General features: G+C 47.0%; 1 protein-coding gene across 4 annotated transcripts in view; it reads left to right on the top strand.

Moving 5' to 3' along the window:
- Window positions 1–13,624, top strand: part of BRD3 (bromodomain containing 3) — a 56,020-nt gene that overhangs the window by 30,799 nt on the left and 11,597 nt on the right. For 3 of the 4 annotated variants that reach the window (XM_065418799.1, XM_065418800.1, XM_065418802.1), the window contains exons 6-9: window positions 1,644–2,015; window positions 10,913–11,041; window positions 11,949–12,140; window positions 13,129–13,370. In XM_065418799.1, coding sequence (XP_065274871.1) covers window positions 1,644–2,015; window positions 10,913–11,041; window positions 11,949–12,140; window positions 13,129–13,370 — 935 coding nt within the window. The remainder of the gene's footprint in view (window positions 1–1,643; window positions 2,016–10,912; window positions 11,042–11,948; window positions 12,141–13,128; window positions 13,371–13,624) is intronic. The other variant, XM_065418801.1, reaches the window with a different exon arrangement.

A 13,624-nucleotide genomic window follows, 5' to 3' on the forward strand; every position in this document is an offset into this window, starting at 1 on the left:
CCATAGATTTTGGTAGGACTGCTCCTTTCAGGTTTGCAAGAGCAGGCCCAACGAACATACTGCTCCATTTTAGTTTCAAACGGGCATAGAGCAAATCAGGAAGGGCCTGATCCTGCATTCCTGACTCCAGGGCAGTCAGTGGGAGTTTTGTCACAGTAAAGACTGCAGGAGGGCACTCCAGCTGGAAGGTATTGAAAGCAGCTTTGTGCTTTGCGAACCCGAGAAATATCAGTAGGATCAGCAAGTTCTGTCTTTCTTACTGATTGTATTCTGCTACCAATTGTACGCCTGTATTTTACTATTTAATTTGCTAATTTAATTTCCCAGTAAATTAAATTACTGCTCCAAACAGCTGCTGGCTGAATACCATTTTTTTTTTAAGAAAAAAATTGGATGAAAGCGTTAATCTAGTGACACAATTTTCTGCTTGAAATTTAACATTAAAACAGGGGTGTTAACAGTGTTCTGTAGAGGATAGCAAACGCTGGACTGGAACACAGGGGATATGGGTTCTAGTCCCAGTTTTGCCACTGGCTTGCTGTGGGGGACCTTGGCCAAATCACATCCCCTTTCTGTGTCTCAGTTTCCCCATCTATAGAATGGGGATAATGATATTGATCTCCTTCGTGTAAAAGCACTTTGAGATCTACAGATAAAAAGTGCTATATAAGAGCTAGATACCACTATTGATGTCATGGTAGCACCGAGAGGTCATAATCGAGATCCGGATCCTATTGTGCTAGACTTCGTACAAACATAAATAAGTCCTAATACCGTAAATGGCATGACCGTAATTTAAATCCTCTTCACATGTCCTGCCAAAGGGGGCATTAGCACTTCAGAACTACCTGTAGCATAAATTTACAGATTCATGCCACAAGGTGAGATGAGGTTGCGTCTGTTAATAATCATGGAGCTTGTTGTTTGGGATTTTCTTTTTTACTTCCCACAGAATTAACCCTTGAATTTGCAAGTTTATAACCCAAATCTTCTGCCAGCTAAATCCACACTGCACAGAAGTCTCTTTCATTCCGGATGCACTCTGTGCACAAATAACTCATTTCCTAGTCACCCATATATTTTAGGTACATTTCACCTGCATATTAAAGAGGCTAGTAAAAACTGAGTTTTGCAAGTAAACATTGCAAAATTCTCTCGGTTTGAAATCACAATTTCCCCCCAGCTTTCTATGGAAAGCAAGTTTTTCAGAGGCAAAAGACCTTCCCTGGAGAAGTTGGGAGGGGTTTGGTAGGGAGAATCACAATGCCGGGATTTATATGCACTGGATATACTTTATTTCCTTGGGGCCAGACTGTGAAACTCTTAATCCCATTTCTAAGCAGTTACCTGCCTGAGTTGTTCCATTGACTACAGTGGGCAGGTTCTCTCCTTGTGACTAGCCCCCTTGACTTGTTGCTCCCCAAGGGCCCGATTCTCTGCTCACATCAGTAATACTCAGGGACAACTCCCGTTGTAGTCAATGGAGCTACAGCCGTGTAAAACCCGGTGTAAGTAAGAGGAGAATCAGGCTATGTGGCAAGAATCGGTTGTGCTGGCTGAGCAGGATCAGGCCCCGAAGTGGCCCTTGCCAGCCCGGTCTGCAGGCAGGACCTGTATTCCCGACCACCCGTTCTTTGTTTCAGAAAAAGGGAGTGAAGCGAAAAGCAGACACGACGACACCCACCACCTCGGCCATCACTGCCAGTCGGAGCGAGTCGCCCACCCCGCTGTCAGACCCCAAGCAGGCGAAAGTCGTCGCTCGCCGAGAGAGCGGCGGCCGGCCAATCAAGCCACCAAAGAAGGACCTCGAAGACGGGGAGGTCCCCCAGCACGCGGGGAAAAAGGGCAAACTCTCTGAGCACCTCAAGTACTGTGACAGCATCCTGAAGGAGATGCTCTCTAAGAAACACGCAGCCTACGCATGGCCATTTTACAAGCCTGTCGATGCAGAGGCCTTGGAATTACATGACTATCATGATATTATCAAACACCCCATGGATCTCAGTACTGTGAAAGTACGTCCACGTTTACCACCTCTTTTGCAGGGTGTCTTAGCTCTCTGGTTGCGAATAGAAGAGGGGCTACCGCTCTTGCAGTGGGTCGGTTATTGGTGGGTGGGGTGGAAAATTGACCAGATTTGTGGACCATTCAGATCTTTTTTTTTTTCTATTTTGTTTCCCTTTTTCCATGTCCTGGAATGTTTCCCTGTACCCTGTATTCCACACTGTGCAGTGCCAACAGCTCCCTGAGCAGATAGTCCGGCTATCTAAACACACGCCCCCTTGACAGCGTTGTGCTCTGAACACAGGATGTGCGGTATTTCGTAGGGTTCGATCCATAGAACCCCGTGTACAGCAGTCACTGCCTTCCCATCAGTTGTTTGTGTGGCGTGGGCTCTGGATGGTCTTTGTGTGACGCCAGGTGGGACCTGATTATCACCTGTTCACTCCGCGGTGGTAGATGTTACAAATATAGCAGCGTTGCTAGCTAGCAGTGGTTCACGGCTGCCTCGTAGAGAAGCAGGTATTTCAACTTAGCTTACCTTGGTTTGAACTTCAGGGTGCTTTTCTTTTGGGGCGGGGAGGTTTCCCTCCATCCGCAGGGCTCCCCCCCCCCCCCCCCGCGTTCTGCTGGTCAATCGGCCATAGGAATCTCTGTTGGTTGAAATGAGACTTTTCCGCCCACAGGCAAGAGATGAAGATACTCCTGCTAGCTTTTACTTTTTATGTTGAGGGCTTAAACCTGCTCCCCTTAAAGCCAATGAGTGGGATTTCCAAAAATGCCTAAGTGACTTAAGAGGCCCAGTGTTCCTCAGTCACCATCCTTTTTCTGAGTGCTCCTTAGGTTGCTTTGGAAAATCCCATTCACTACTTATATGCACTATAATAATGGTCCAAAAGATCTTCCAAGTGATACTTGGAACTGCGGAGTTTGGGACTACTACTGCAGTATATTTTTTTAAGGGAGGGGATTTTGTCAGCATGAGCTACTGCATGAAGCCTGAGGTGAGGAGCCAATAATTCATGAGTTCTAAGCCTTGGGCACGTCATTTCACCTATCTGTGCCTCATTTTCTCCATCTGTAAAATGGGGTTAAGAATATTTCCCTACCTCACAGGGCTGTTGCGAGGACTGATGTTTGTAAGGCCCTACGTATGTGCTAAGTATCGTTATCGGGAATGTTTACCCCACCCAGGGCCAGCTCTCTGCTGGCTGAGATGCTGCAAGCAGCCACTTGTGGAGTGATGACTCAAAGACCATCCTTATTCTTGCATTTGCCCTCACTCTGTAAACCCGAGCCATCCCAGCGCTCAGGATTTCGTTTGAGATTTGCCGCTGAGCCAAGCCGAGCTAAAGGCCTCCAGCGACTTCCTGGGAGGAGAAAAGGAAAGACGCCTGGGTGAGTTGAGTTTGCGCGAGCGCTGGTCGTACAGCAGAGAAGGGATTCTGGTGTAGGCGAGAGACGGGGGAACTGGTGGCAGAGCCCTCGGGCGCTGGCTGGGTCCAGGTTGAGAGCGTGGGAGAATGGCTCCAATGGCTCTTGGTGCACGTGTCGTTTCTTGGGAGGCAGACCAGTGTGGAGTAGGCAGGCAGCAGGAAGGGCCGCATGGAATACGGTTTGTAGGAGGAGGAGACCAGAGCGGATCAATTCTGGGGCTCTGGGAGACTGAAAGACTTTTCTGCCTGTATCTTCTGCAGTGCTGATCGAGGGGAGGGCGCGAGTGTTTTCTTGACTCGTTTTCCTTTTCTCTCGGGGGCAGGAGGTGGCGGGGAGAGAGAGAGGCGTCCTCCATGTCCCCACTGGAGGGCTGAGGTCCCCCTGGCATTTCGGCCGTAGGATGCAGCTGCCACCTTTGCTATCTTTGGGTGACCAGCAGTGGAGGCTCCTCTGGGATGCATGGGGTGGGCAGTGTCCTGTTTGGGTTGCCATGCTCTATCTCCTGCCCTTCAGATTTGCTTTGTGGAAGCCCATGAGGCTCCATCCGCATGGATGAGATCACAGAACCGTACCCACTGCCAGAAAATCTATGCTCAGCTTCATGTGTCCATTTTCCCCACTCACTGCCAGATGTCAGCAGCTGCAGTGCTGACCAGGAGTCCAGTCCTGCTGCCATCAAAGCCAGCAGCAGAACTCTCATTGATTTCAGAGGGAGCAGGATCAGACAGTGGATGGGACTTTCTCTTTCAAGCTTACTAGTGTTTCCCCTTAGATCATTTTGGAGCAGTGCCTTCCTCCTGCCTCGAGCAGCTTGGCTGTCTGCCTTAGTAGGTCTCTCAGCCACGGAAGTTTTAATCTAACGTAGATTGACTTTGATTCTTATTGTTTACACAATAAGGACGGTGATCAATTGCTCTCCGTGTCCACTGAAGGTCGGACAAGAACTAATCGGCTTAGTTTGCAGCAAGGGAGATTTAGGTTAGATATTAGGAAAAGCTTTCTAACAATAAGGATAGTAAAGTACTAGGACAGGTTACCAAGGGAGGTTGTGGAATCCCCGTCATTGGAGGTTTTTAAGGACAGGTTAGACCAACATCTGTCAGGGATGGTCTAGTTTACTTGGGCCTGCCTTAGTGCTAGGGGCTGGACTAGATGACCTCTTCAGGCCTTTCCCAGCTCTACATCTATGTGATTCTGTTAGATTGACATTCCTGCCTCTATCCTTGCTCTGCAATGGAACTGGAATACATATAGGAAGAAGAGACACCTGAAATGTTTATAAACCAAACAATCTGTTTGTCTCGGCCGTGGAGAATTTACATTCTAAGGCCCCAATCCTGCAAGCACTTATGCAGATGAGCAATCCCATCAACTTCATTGGAGCTAATCATGGGTAAAGTTACATGCTTAAGTGTTTGCAGGATGTGGGCTATAAAACGGACAGACAGGATACCCTGGAGGTCCTAAGGGACATACCTGGCTTAAAACACGATCCTGTTAATTCTTTTGCATGAGTAATTTTATTGACAAGAGGCATCCCATTAAGGCCACTGGGACTGCGGGAACTAGAGGTGCTGCCCTCCCTGGCTTGAAGCGGTGTCCATTATATACAGGGTTTACAGTTTGGTTCGATGGTTCTCAGGACCCCCACTGTACAAATTGTTCCAGCCCCCCTGCTGCTCACGTGAGTAAATTTGCTGCGGCGTATAAGTGTTTGCAGGATATGGCTATTAGATTGTAGGGTTTTATTATTATTACTTTCACATGGTTCCCTTTTCCCTTCATATGCCATTTTGCTGACGGTGTTGAGGTGTTTGAGTTAATCATCTGGAATTAAGAAATCTAGACCGAGGCCCTAATTTTTAAGAGGACCCCTAACAAAGTCTGTAATTCTCCAATTAGATACCTGTGGATGCAATTGGGTGGGTTCATGCCTTTGCAGTTATTTACGTCCAGTTACTGCATGCACACGATTCCAAATCCAGCCCTGAATATCTGTAAAGGTCTCTGGTTTCTTTAATGGGGTTTGGAAGGATATTTGTTCCAAAGCTGACTGTCCCTGGCCCAGTCCCTACCTTACTCCAGTACAGACTCCCATTTTGGTAATATGATTTTTTGGAGCTATGAATAAAATCTTCTCTAGCTGTCTTGGATAGGTGCTGGACCTACGGGTGCTGGACCTACGGGTGCTGCCGCACCCCCTGGCTTGAAGTGGTTTCCATCATAGACAGGTTTTACAGTTTGATTCAGTGGCTCTCAGCCCCCGCACTATACAAATTGTTCCAGCACCTCTGCTGTCTTGTGCTAAGAACTGTCAGTAAATTACCGATGGCCGGATCCTTCTTGGCTATCTCACTTGAGTAGTGCATTGACTTCAGTGGACTATTTATGGGCCCAATCCTTGAAGGTGCCAAGTGCATTCAACTTTCTTGATGTCATTGGAAGCCAAAGGTGCAGAGGGCCTTTCCAGAGATGCGTTGCACCTTGCAAGATCACGTCCCAAGTGAGTAAGGCAAGTGGGATTTTCCCCCCTAAGATATAGATCTAAGGAATGAAATCCTGATCCTAATGAAGTCAACGGCATGCCCCATTGACTTCAGTGGGGCCAGGGTTTTGCCCAACAATCCATGGAAGCAAGATGCTTTAGATGAGTTCTGTGTATTATTCATGTTTTAAAGAAAAACAGACCTATTTGAGAACACTGGGGTTTCTTTGGCCGGCACTAAATCCACACTCAGGGTCCTCTCCGTTGGCTTTCGGTGCATGGTTTTATGGATCTCAAATTCTTGATTGCAAGGTATAAAACATGTGGACCTCTGACTGCACTGTCTATGCAACTGAGTGACGTTCTCCTCTACTTTATTAGTACCGTCGGGAAGGTTGGAGACAAATTAACGGTGAACCCTGTAGAGTCTTTTATAGATAAAGACTCTGGAACTGCCTTTCACAGGGTAGAATTTTTCTTAATAAATTCTCTTTGAAGTGCTGTCTGGGATTATTTTCTTCTGAACTGTTTTACTGTTTTGCTGTCACCCTTGGCTTGTTGGTACTTTTTCATAAATGACCATAGTGTGATTTAATTGAGACAGGCCCTGTACATTGTAACATGAACAAAACGTTAGATCTCCTCTAGTGCAAGTGCCAGTGGGCTTTGTTTATGGGTCTGAAGGTCCCGGGTTCAGTTCTGTAGTGATGACTGGTAAGCATGCTGGTAAGTGGAGTGCAGCCTTGAGCTGATGCTGAATGCATTATGCAGAAATTAACCTCTTTAGCAACGAGACTACATGGGCTTGTGCGTGCCTGTCACTCCTGCTCCCTGGATGTGTGAGGGTTGATTTTGCAGAGTTAATATTTCATGTCTCGGTAGGTATTTGTCTGAGGCCCTGCAGTGAATTGTGAAGCAGTAGGTATAGCTCAGATGGTTTGGAGGGTATTTTCTGACTGCTTGTACCAGTGAGGTGGGCTGGGCTGGTTGCCAGGACTGCCGCCAGGAAAGGAGAGGTTTCAGAGTAGCAGCCGTGTTAGTCTGTATCTGCAAAAAGAACAGGAGTACTTGTGGCACCTTAGAGACTAACAAATTTATTAGAGCATAAGCTTTCGTGGGCATCCGAAGAAGTGGGCTGTAGCCCACGAAAGCTTATGCTCTAATAAATTTGTTAGTCTCTAAGGTGCCACAGGAAAGGAGAGATGATGAGGGAATACAACTGAGCTGATTCTGACAGGCCGGCGGACTGAGACAGGATCTTTAGTGCAGAGTGGGAATGTGTCTGAAGGGGGCGCTGCAGGGTAGAGTGGATCAAGACAGAATGGGAAGAGCTGAGGAAACTGTAGGGCTCTCCTGTCCGATTCCTGGCATAAGGGATTTGCAGAAGTTTCTACTGTTAATGAGCATGTACCCATGTAAATTCTAGGAGCATCACAGAGCAAAACTGGCGCTGTAGAGCGTGTAATTCCTCCCTGGTTATCAGAGAGTGGAACTGTTCGCTGGAGTGGCGAGCAGGAATGATACACGTTGAGGGGGTTCTGGAGTACACTAGAGCAGCAAAAGAGGATGGATTAAATTGTAACAACTCTGTGGCTGCTGCAGGTTATTTGGTAATTACACTCAAATAGGTTAAAAATAATTGCCATGGAGCCTGGACTCAGGACTAATCCTTTGCACTTCCCAGAGCTGTATCCAAGGACAAACATTAGTCCACCCTCTTCCCAGCGCTGAGGCGTCATCCCTGTTTTCCAGATGGGGAGACTGAGGCACAGACAGCTGAACCGTTATGCCCAAGATCACCCAGTGCGAGACCTGGGAACGGAACCCAGAGCGCCTGACTCCCAGCCCTGTGCACTGGTCACCAGGTCTCTCTTTGTCACTGTGGAGACAGAAATATGGATGTGTTTGCCCTTTATTTACCTCGGAGGACACAAGTAACCATACTCAGCAGTTGCCGTGTAAGAGGATTTGTTTAGTGTTGCTTCCAGAATAAACCATTGGCCTCCAGGGAGTTAAAGGTGCAAGTCCGTGAATTTTCTTGTAGCAAACTGCTGTGGTTTCGGAGCAGCCCAGTTCAGGGTTTTAAAGCAGGGGGACTTTTTTTTTTTCCAGGGAGTTTTAAAGCTTTCTTTAATTGCAGCTGTTCCGGGGATAATTGCCTCTAGGTTTAAAAGAACTAACCTACGAGTTCATGTAACTTGCGAGCGGGTTATGAAGAGTCCTGGACTGAATCCCAGCTGATGTAAATCGTCACAGCGCTATGGAAGGCAACGGAGCAACCCTGCTTTACGCCTGCCGAGGGTCTGCTCCCTTGTCCCTGAGCCACACAGTTGGGGCACCAGGGTTTCCTGTCAGGAAATTACTAATTTAAAAGACTCCATAAGCCCTAAGGCTGGGCTTTCTGAAGGGAGTCAGTGAAAGTTGGGTGTCTACACTGCAGTCGGAGGTGCGATAGCAGCATGCATAACCATGTCCAAGCTAGCATCAGTATACCGATAGCAGGGTAGCTGCAGAAGCAGAGACTTAAACATGCCTGGGCAGCTAACCTGCGCTGAAATCCTGCTGCCATGGCACACAAACTAGGTGAATTAAAGCTAGCTCAGGTATAGCGACAGGTGCTGCATTCACACCTGATTGCAGCAGAGCCGTACCTAAGTCTTTCCGTCCCCTCTCTCACCAGACTCTCTCATTCTGACTTGCAATTGCAAACTTACCTCGTCTGTTAGCGCCTACGCAGCTCCGCAAGTCAAGAACCCAAAGGCATTTCATGCAGCCATTTGAAGTCCATATTCTCGGTCTTTCCGGAGTGAATTTTCTTTAAAACAAAAATGAAAAAATAATAATCCAGTGATCAAAAGGCCCTGGAGTTAGAAAATCCCTTTGTTTTTGGACGAAACCGAAGCCGCACGCACTGATATGTGCAATAATCAGCCAGTGAACATGCCAAACCAACACAAGATCCTCAAAAAGGCCTTTCAAGCAGGAAGGCATATTTTAAAGTAACAGGGCTCTTTAGTTTTAATGTATTGTTTTGCTTTGGAATTGGCCCAGAATGTTTTTCATACAAGGCCAAACTGTTCTTGATCTGTAGGAGCACAAATCTGTCTCTCCCCTCCCCCTGCCCAGTCCTGCAGCTCAAAGGCGTTCTCTGGCTTATTAAATCCCCCAAAACGGGATCTTGTCACACAGCCATGTCTGTCAAGCTTTCTCGTCGCAGTGTGAAATGCTAGTGTAGTAAGGTCGCTGCTCTGAATGCAGATGTCCTACCAAAATTAGTTCATAAGGATTAAATTTACACCTGTGTAGATTGCCAGCACAAGAGCTATCTGCCACTGAAGTCCCACTTGAGCCCGTTTGAGTTAATTACAAGGCTCATTCCATTGCCCTTACACATGTGTATCTCCCAATGAAGTGAATGGGAATTCTGTATGCATTAGGACCAAATATTGGGGCCTTTATGACTTAAGTGGTACATATGCTTTCCACTGGCCCTCTGCACAGGGGTGAATTTTACCATACCAAGCCTGCAGTCCCTCTGCATGCAAAACCCTCCTCGTTTCAAAGAGAGATACAGGTGCAGAGAGCTGCAGAATGGAGGCTTTTAACCATTCAGCAAATGCAGCATTTCTGTACAGTAGATATAAATCAAGCCTACATTGTTAGATTTTACACATTCTGTAAAAGAAATTGCTGTGCACCTACAAATCTCGTCGTAAGTCTATCAGAATGAAGTCATGCAGTAAAATATCCCACTGCACTACAATTAAACTGGACTTGAGGCTGAGTACGTCTCTCTAACTGAAGAGTAAAACATTGCTCCCAAGACTGCTGCAGTTTTTTCTCCAAACAAGCATTACAAACCCAGGGAGTTCAGAGTTCAGGTTAAACTGAAAAGGAATGGGTGGAAGTTGAGACTGGAAAAATTCTAACTGGAAATACGGTGCAATTTTTTTTTACCTTGTAACAATTAGCTAATGCAGCGAGGGTAATTAGCGATTGGGACAGCTTCCCAAGGGCTGCGAGAGATCCTCCATCACTTGGAGTCATTAAGTCAGGATGGGATGGCCTTCAGTTGGACTCGATTCAGGAATCACTGAGTGGAATTTTCTGGCTTGTGTTATGCAGGATGTCAGGTTAGATGACCCTAATGGTCTCTCCTGGCCTTAAAATCTATGAATCTTCGAGGGGAGGAAAAAATCCCAACATGTTACGGTATGGAAATGCACATTTAATGCACCCAAACAACTGTAACTTTGTCTTCTGACCCTAGCTTCCAGTGTTCCTTTCTCTGATCTTTTCTTAGTTAGTGTCCCATCCTGCAAACCCTTGCTCAAACCATTAATGTTTTGCAGCATTTACCCTTGCCATTGTGCTACATATTATCTAGAATCAAGGACACTGAGTAGAGTTTTAAGGAGCAGACCTGTGTGCCAGCGTCTCAGCTGGTTTACATCACCACCACTCTGTTAGCTGCAACTGCGGGGCGGTGATACGCACCCACTGAGGATCTAGCCCTTTAAAGTTTGAAAACCCGGTGGAATTGGACAGGGACTGTGACTGAAGAGACCCCGAGAAGGGTGACCCCTCAGTGCGCTCCCTCTTTGGCATCACACTGGAATTTTATTACCTCTTTTGGCAGAGGCAAAGTTACGTCTTTTTTCCGGAACCCTCGTGTCTAGTAGAAAATGAACTCTTGCAATCTTTCATAGACTGTCAGTTTAAACAGAACTTCGTGGAATATTAGAGTTAAAATCACTGTGCTACAACAGTCAAAGGATTCGATTTATTTAAAATATTATCTGAAGCCTAGATGTCATTTAGCAGCTTGAATTAAGCAAGCTAGACCGACCTGCTACTGTCGTAAGCTAACAGTTTTTTAACTTCTCTGAGCTCTCTCTGTGATGCACCTTTCGTCTGTGCAGTCGCTATGAATGCATTTTGCTTATGGCTCTTTTCCCCTCCCTCCCCCTTTGGCTTATTTGTTTGCAGAAAAAAATGGACAGCCGGGAATACCAGGACGCACAAGGTTTTGCAGCGGATATTCGGTTAATGTTCTCTAATTGTTACAAGTACAATCCCCCAGACCACGAAGTTGTAGCCATGGCCAGGAAACTCCAGGTAAAGATGTTGGCAAATGCATCTTCCAGAGAGTACATTTTAGCTCCCTCTTAGGAGGAGCCTTCAAGGTTCTGAGCGTGCTCAGCTCCTCTTGGTGTCAATCCAGGAGGGTCCTTGACTGCCCTGGTATTTGGAAAGGGCCATAGATGCCCTGTGCGGTAGCCTGTTCTTCACATGGTGTGACTCAAAGCTGAACACTGCTCAAAGTATGGTCTAATCGTTGCTTCGCAAGGTGATAGGAGAGTGACCTTGGGTTTACATAATACACCCCTCTGAACGCCCCATTGAAGAGGCGGGGGAAATTGTGCAGTCTGAAAACTACGCTAGCAACATACCATCCTAAAGCCAACCTCCAAGGCTGTTGCAGCAGATGTTCTCACGCTCGCAAACAAGAGGTGCTGTTAGTGTCAATACTGGCAGGGTTTTTTCTGAACTGGATGGAGGAGCTAAATCCTAGAGTGGGAGTCTAACCGAGCAGCAAGTAAGCAGTTATGAAGAAAGCAAATGCACAGGGAATTGCCAGACCCATGGTCCATCTAGCTCAGTGTCTGGTCTCTGTCAGTAGTCGGTGCCAGATACTTCAGAGGAAGGTGTAAGAACCTCACAGTGGGGATATACCTGATAATCTGCCCCCTAAGCAGGTCTCAGACGATTTTACAAAGAGAGATTAAAGTGTGATCCAACTCCTGTTAAGAGTCTTTCCATTGACTTCCAAGGAGCTTGGATCCACCTCTTCTGACTTTAGACCCTAAACTCTCCGGGGTAAGGAATGCTTCCTAGTTACTTGTCTCTACCGCACAATTGATCAGGGTTCCTAGCATGGCCTTAATAATGATCTTAAAAGATGCAGAATGAGGTCGTTGTGGCTGAGGCATCTTTGTCGCCCTGAACCCAACAACCTCTGCAGGACGTCTTCGAGATGAGATTTGCAAAGATGCCGGACGAGCCCGCGGAGCCCCCGCCCCCACCTCCTCCGACGGCACCGGTCGTCAGTAAAAGCACGGAAAGCAGCCCCAGCAGCGAGGAGAGCTCGTCTGACTCCGACAGCTCCGACTCTGAAGAAGAGCGAGCGACCAGGCTGGCCGAGCTCCAGGAGCAGGTGAGTGGCAGGCCAGCTCCGAGCAGCCTCTCCATAGTGAGCGGTGTGTCTGTGAATGTCTACAAAATGTATAGTAGAGCGGGACGTACGGGTATCGATTTGTTGTAAAAATCCCTTCTGGGCTGAGACCTGGCAATTAAGACCCGCCCCTTCCCCCCTGCCCCCCGAGCCTTTATGATGCAGGAAAAACCTAGTCTACAGGAAATGTTTTTAAAAGAAGGTTAATTTTATTTTGTAACAACAGTATTTGGCACTTCCATTGCACGCTTCCTCCAAAGCAGTTGGCAAATATGAATGAAACCCCACAACACCCCTGGGATAATCTAGGAAAAGATTATCACACCCATTTTATAGGCAGGGAAACTCAGGCATACTCAAGTGTACCACCTGCTCCCTTTGTGATCTTGGGCAAGTTTCGCTGGGTCTCAGTTCCCTTTGTGTAAAATGGGGTTAAAGATACTTCTTTTCTCTCTCCTATTGGCTGTTTAGACTGTAAGCTCTACAGGGCAGGGACTTTCTCTTATGTGTACATGCAGCGCCAAACACAAGGGGGCTTGGTTGGGGTTGCCAGGTGCCACCAGAACATACCTAAATAATCAAGTGACTTACCCAGCACGTCATTGGCAGAGCCAAGAATAGAACCCAACTGCCCTGATGCCCCAGTCCTAACCACTAAATTCCCTACTTTTCCATGAGTTTCTCCACCAAGAGGTGGCTACTTTTCATTTGCCTAAAGAATGGGAACTAAGTTTTCTCCCGAGGGTCCACTTCTGTGGATCCGTATTTAACTCTTCAAAGAAAAATTACTAAAAATCAAACAAAGTCTCCCGGCTGTAATCAATAGACTCAGCCCAATGATTAACTTTAAACTCTGCTGGTGTGAATGGGAGAGGTGTGAGCACATCTGGGTGGGTGGGTGGATGCTGTCTGTGCCTGGAAGAGTTGAGTGTGTTGATAATGGGGCTCGACTCTTCTGTTCTCCCCGCAGCTGAAGGCCGTCCATGAGCAGCTAGCTGCTTTGTCGCAAGCACCCGTGAACAAACCAAAGAAAAAAAAAGAGAAGAAGGAAAAAGAGAAGAAAAAGAAAGACAAGGAGAAAGAGAAAGAAAAAGAGAAGCACAAAGTGAAAGCCGAGGAGGAGAAGAAACCCAAGGTGGCCCAACCAGCAAAACAGACCCAGCAGAAGAAAGCACCAGCAAAAAAAGCAAACAGCACGACCACAGCTAACAGGTGGGTGTTTGGCATCTTGTCCGGAGTCTTCCTATACGCTAGTCTTTCCCTTCCCTTGCCAGTTTTGTAGCTTTCTGTTATCCATACTAGCCTATGGGGAACCACACAAGGTTCGGAGGGTCACATCGAATAAACATCTTGGGTGAGAATTTCAAAAGCACTCGGCATTGGCCTACCTCTGGATCTGTTGAAGTCAGTGGTGAAGCTCCCACTGACTTCAAGGAGAGCAGAGTTAGTCCAGCACTGAGCATTAA

This window comes from Emys orbicularis, chromosome 18, assembly GCF_028017835.1.
Source record: "Emys orbicularis isolate rEmyOrb1 chromosome 18, rEmyOrb1.hap1, whole genome shotgun sequence".
NCBI lineage: Eukaryota > Metazoa > Chordata > Testudines > Emydidae > Emys > Emys orbicularis.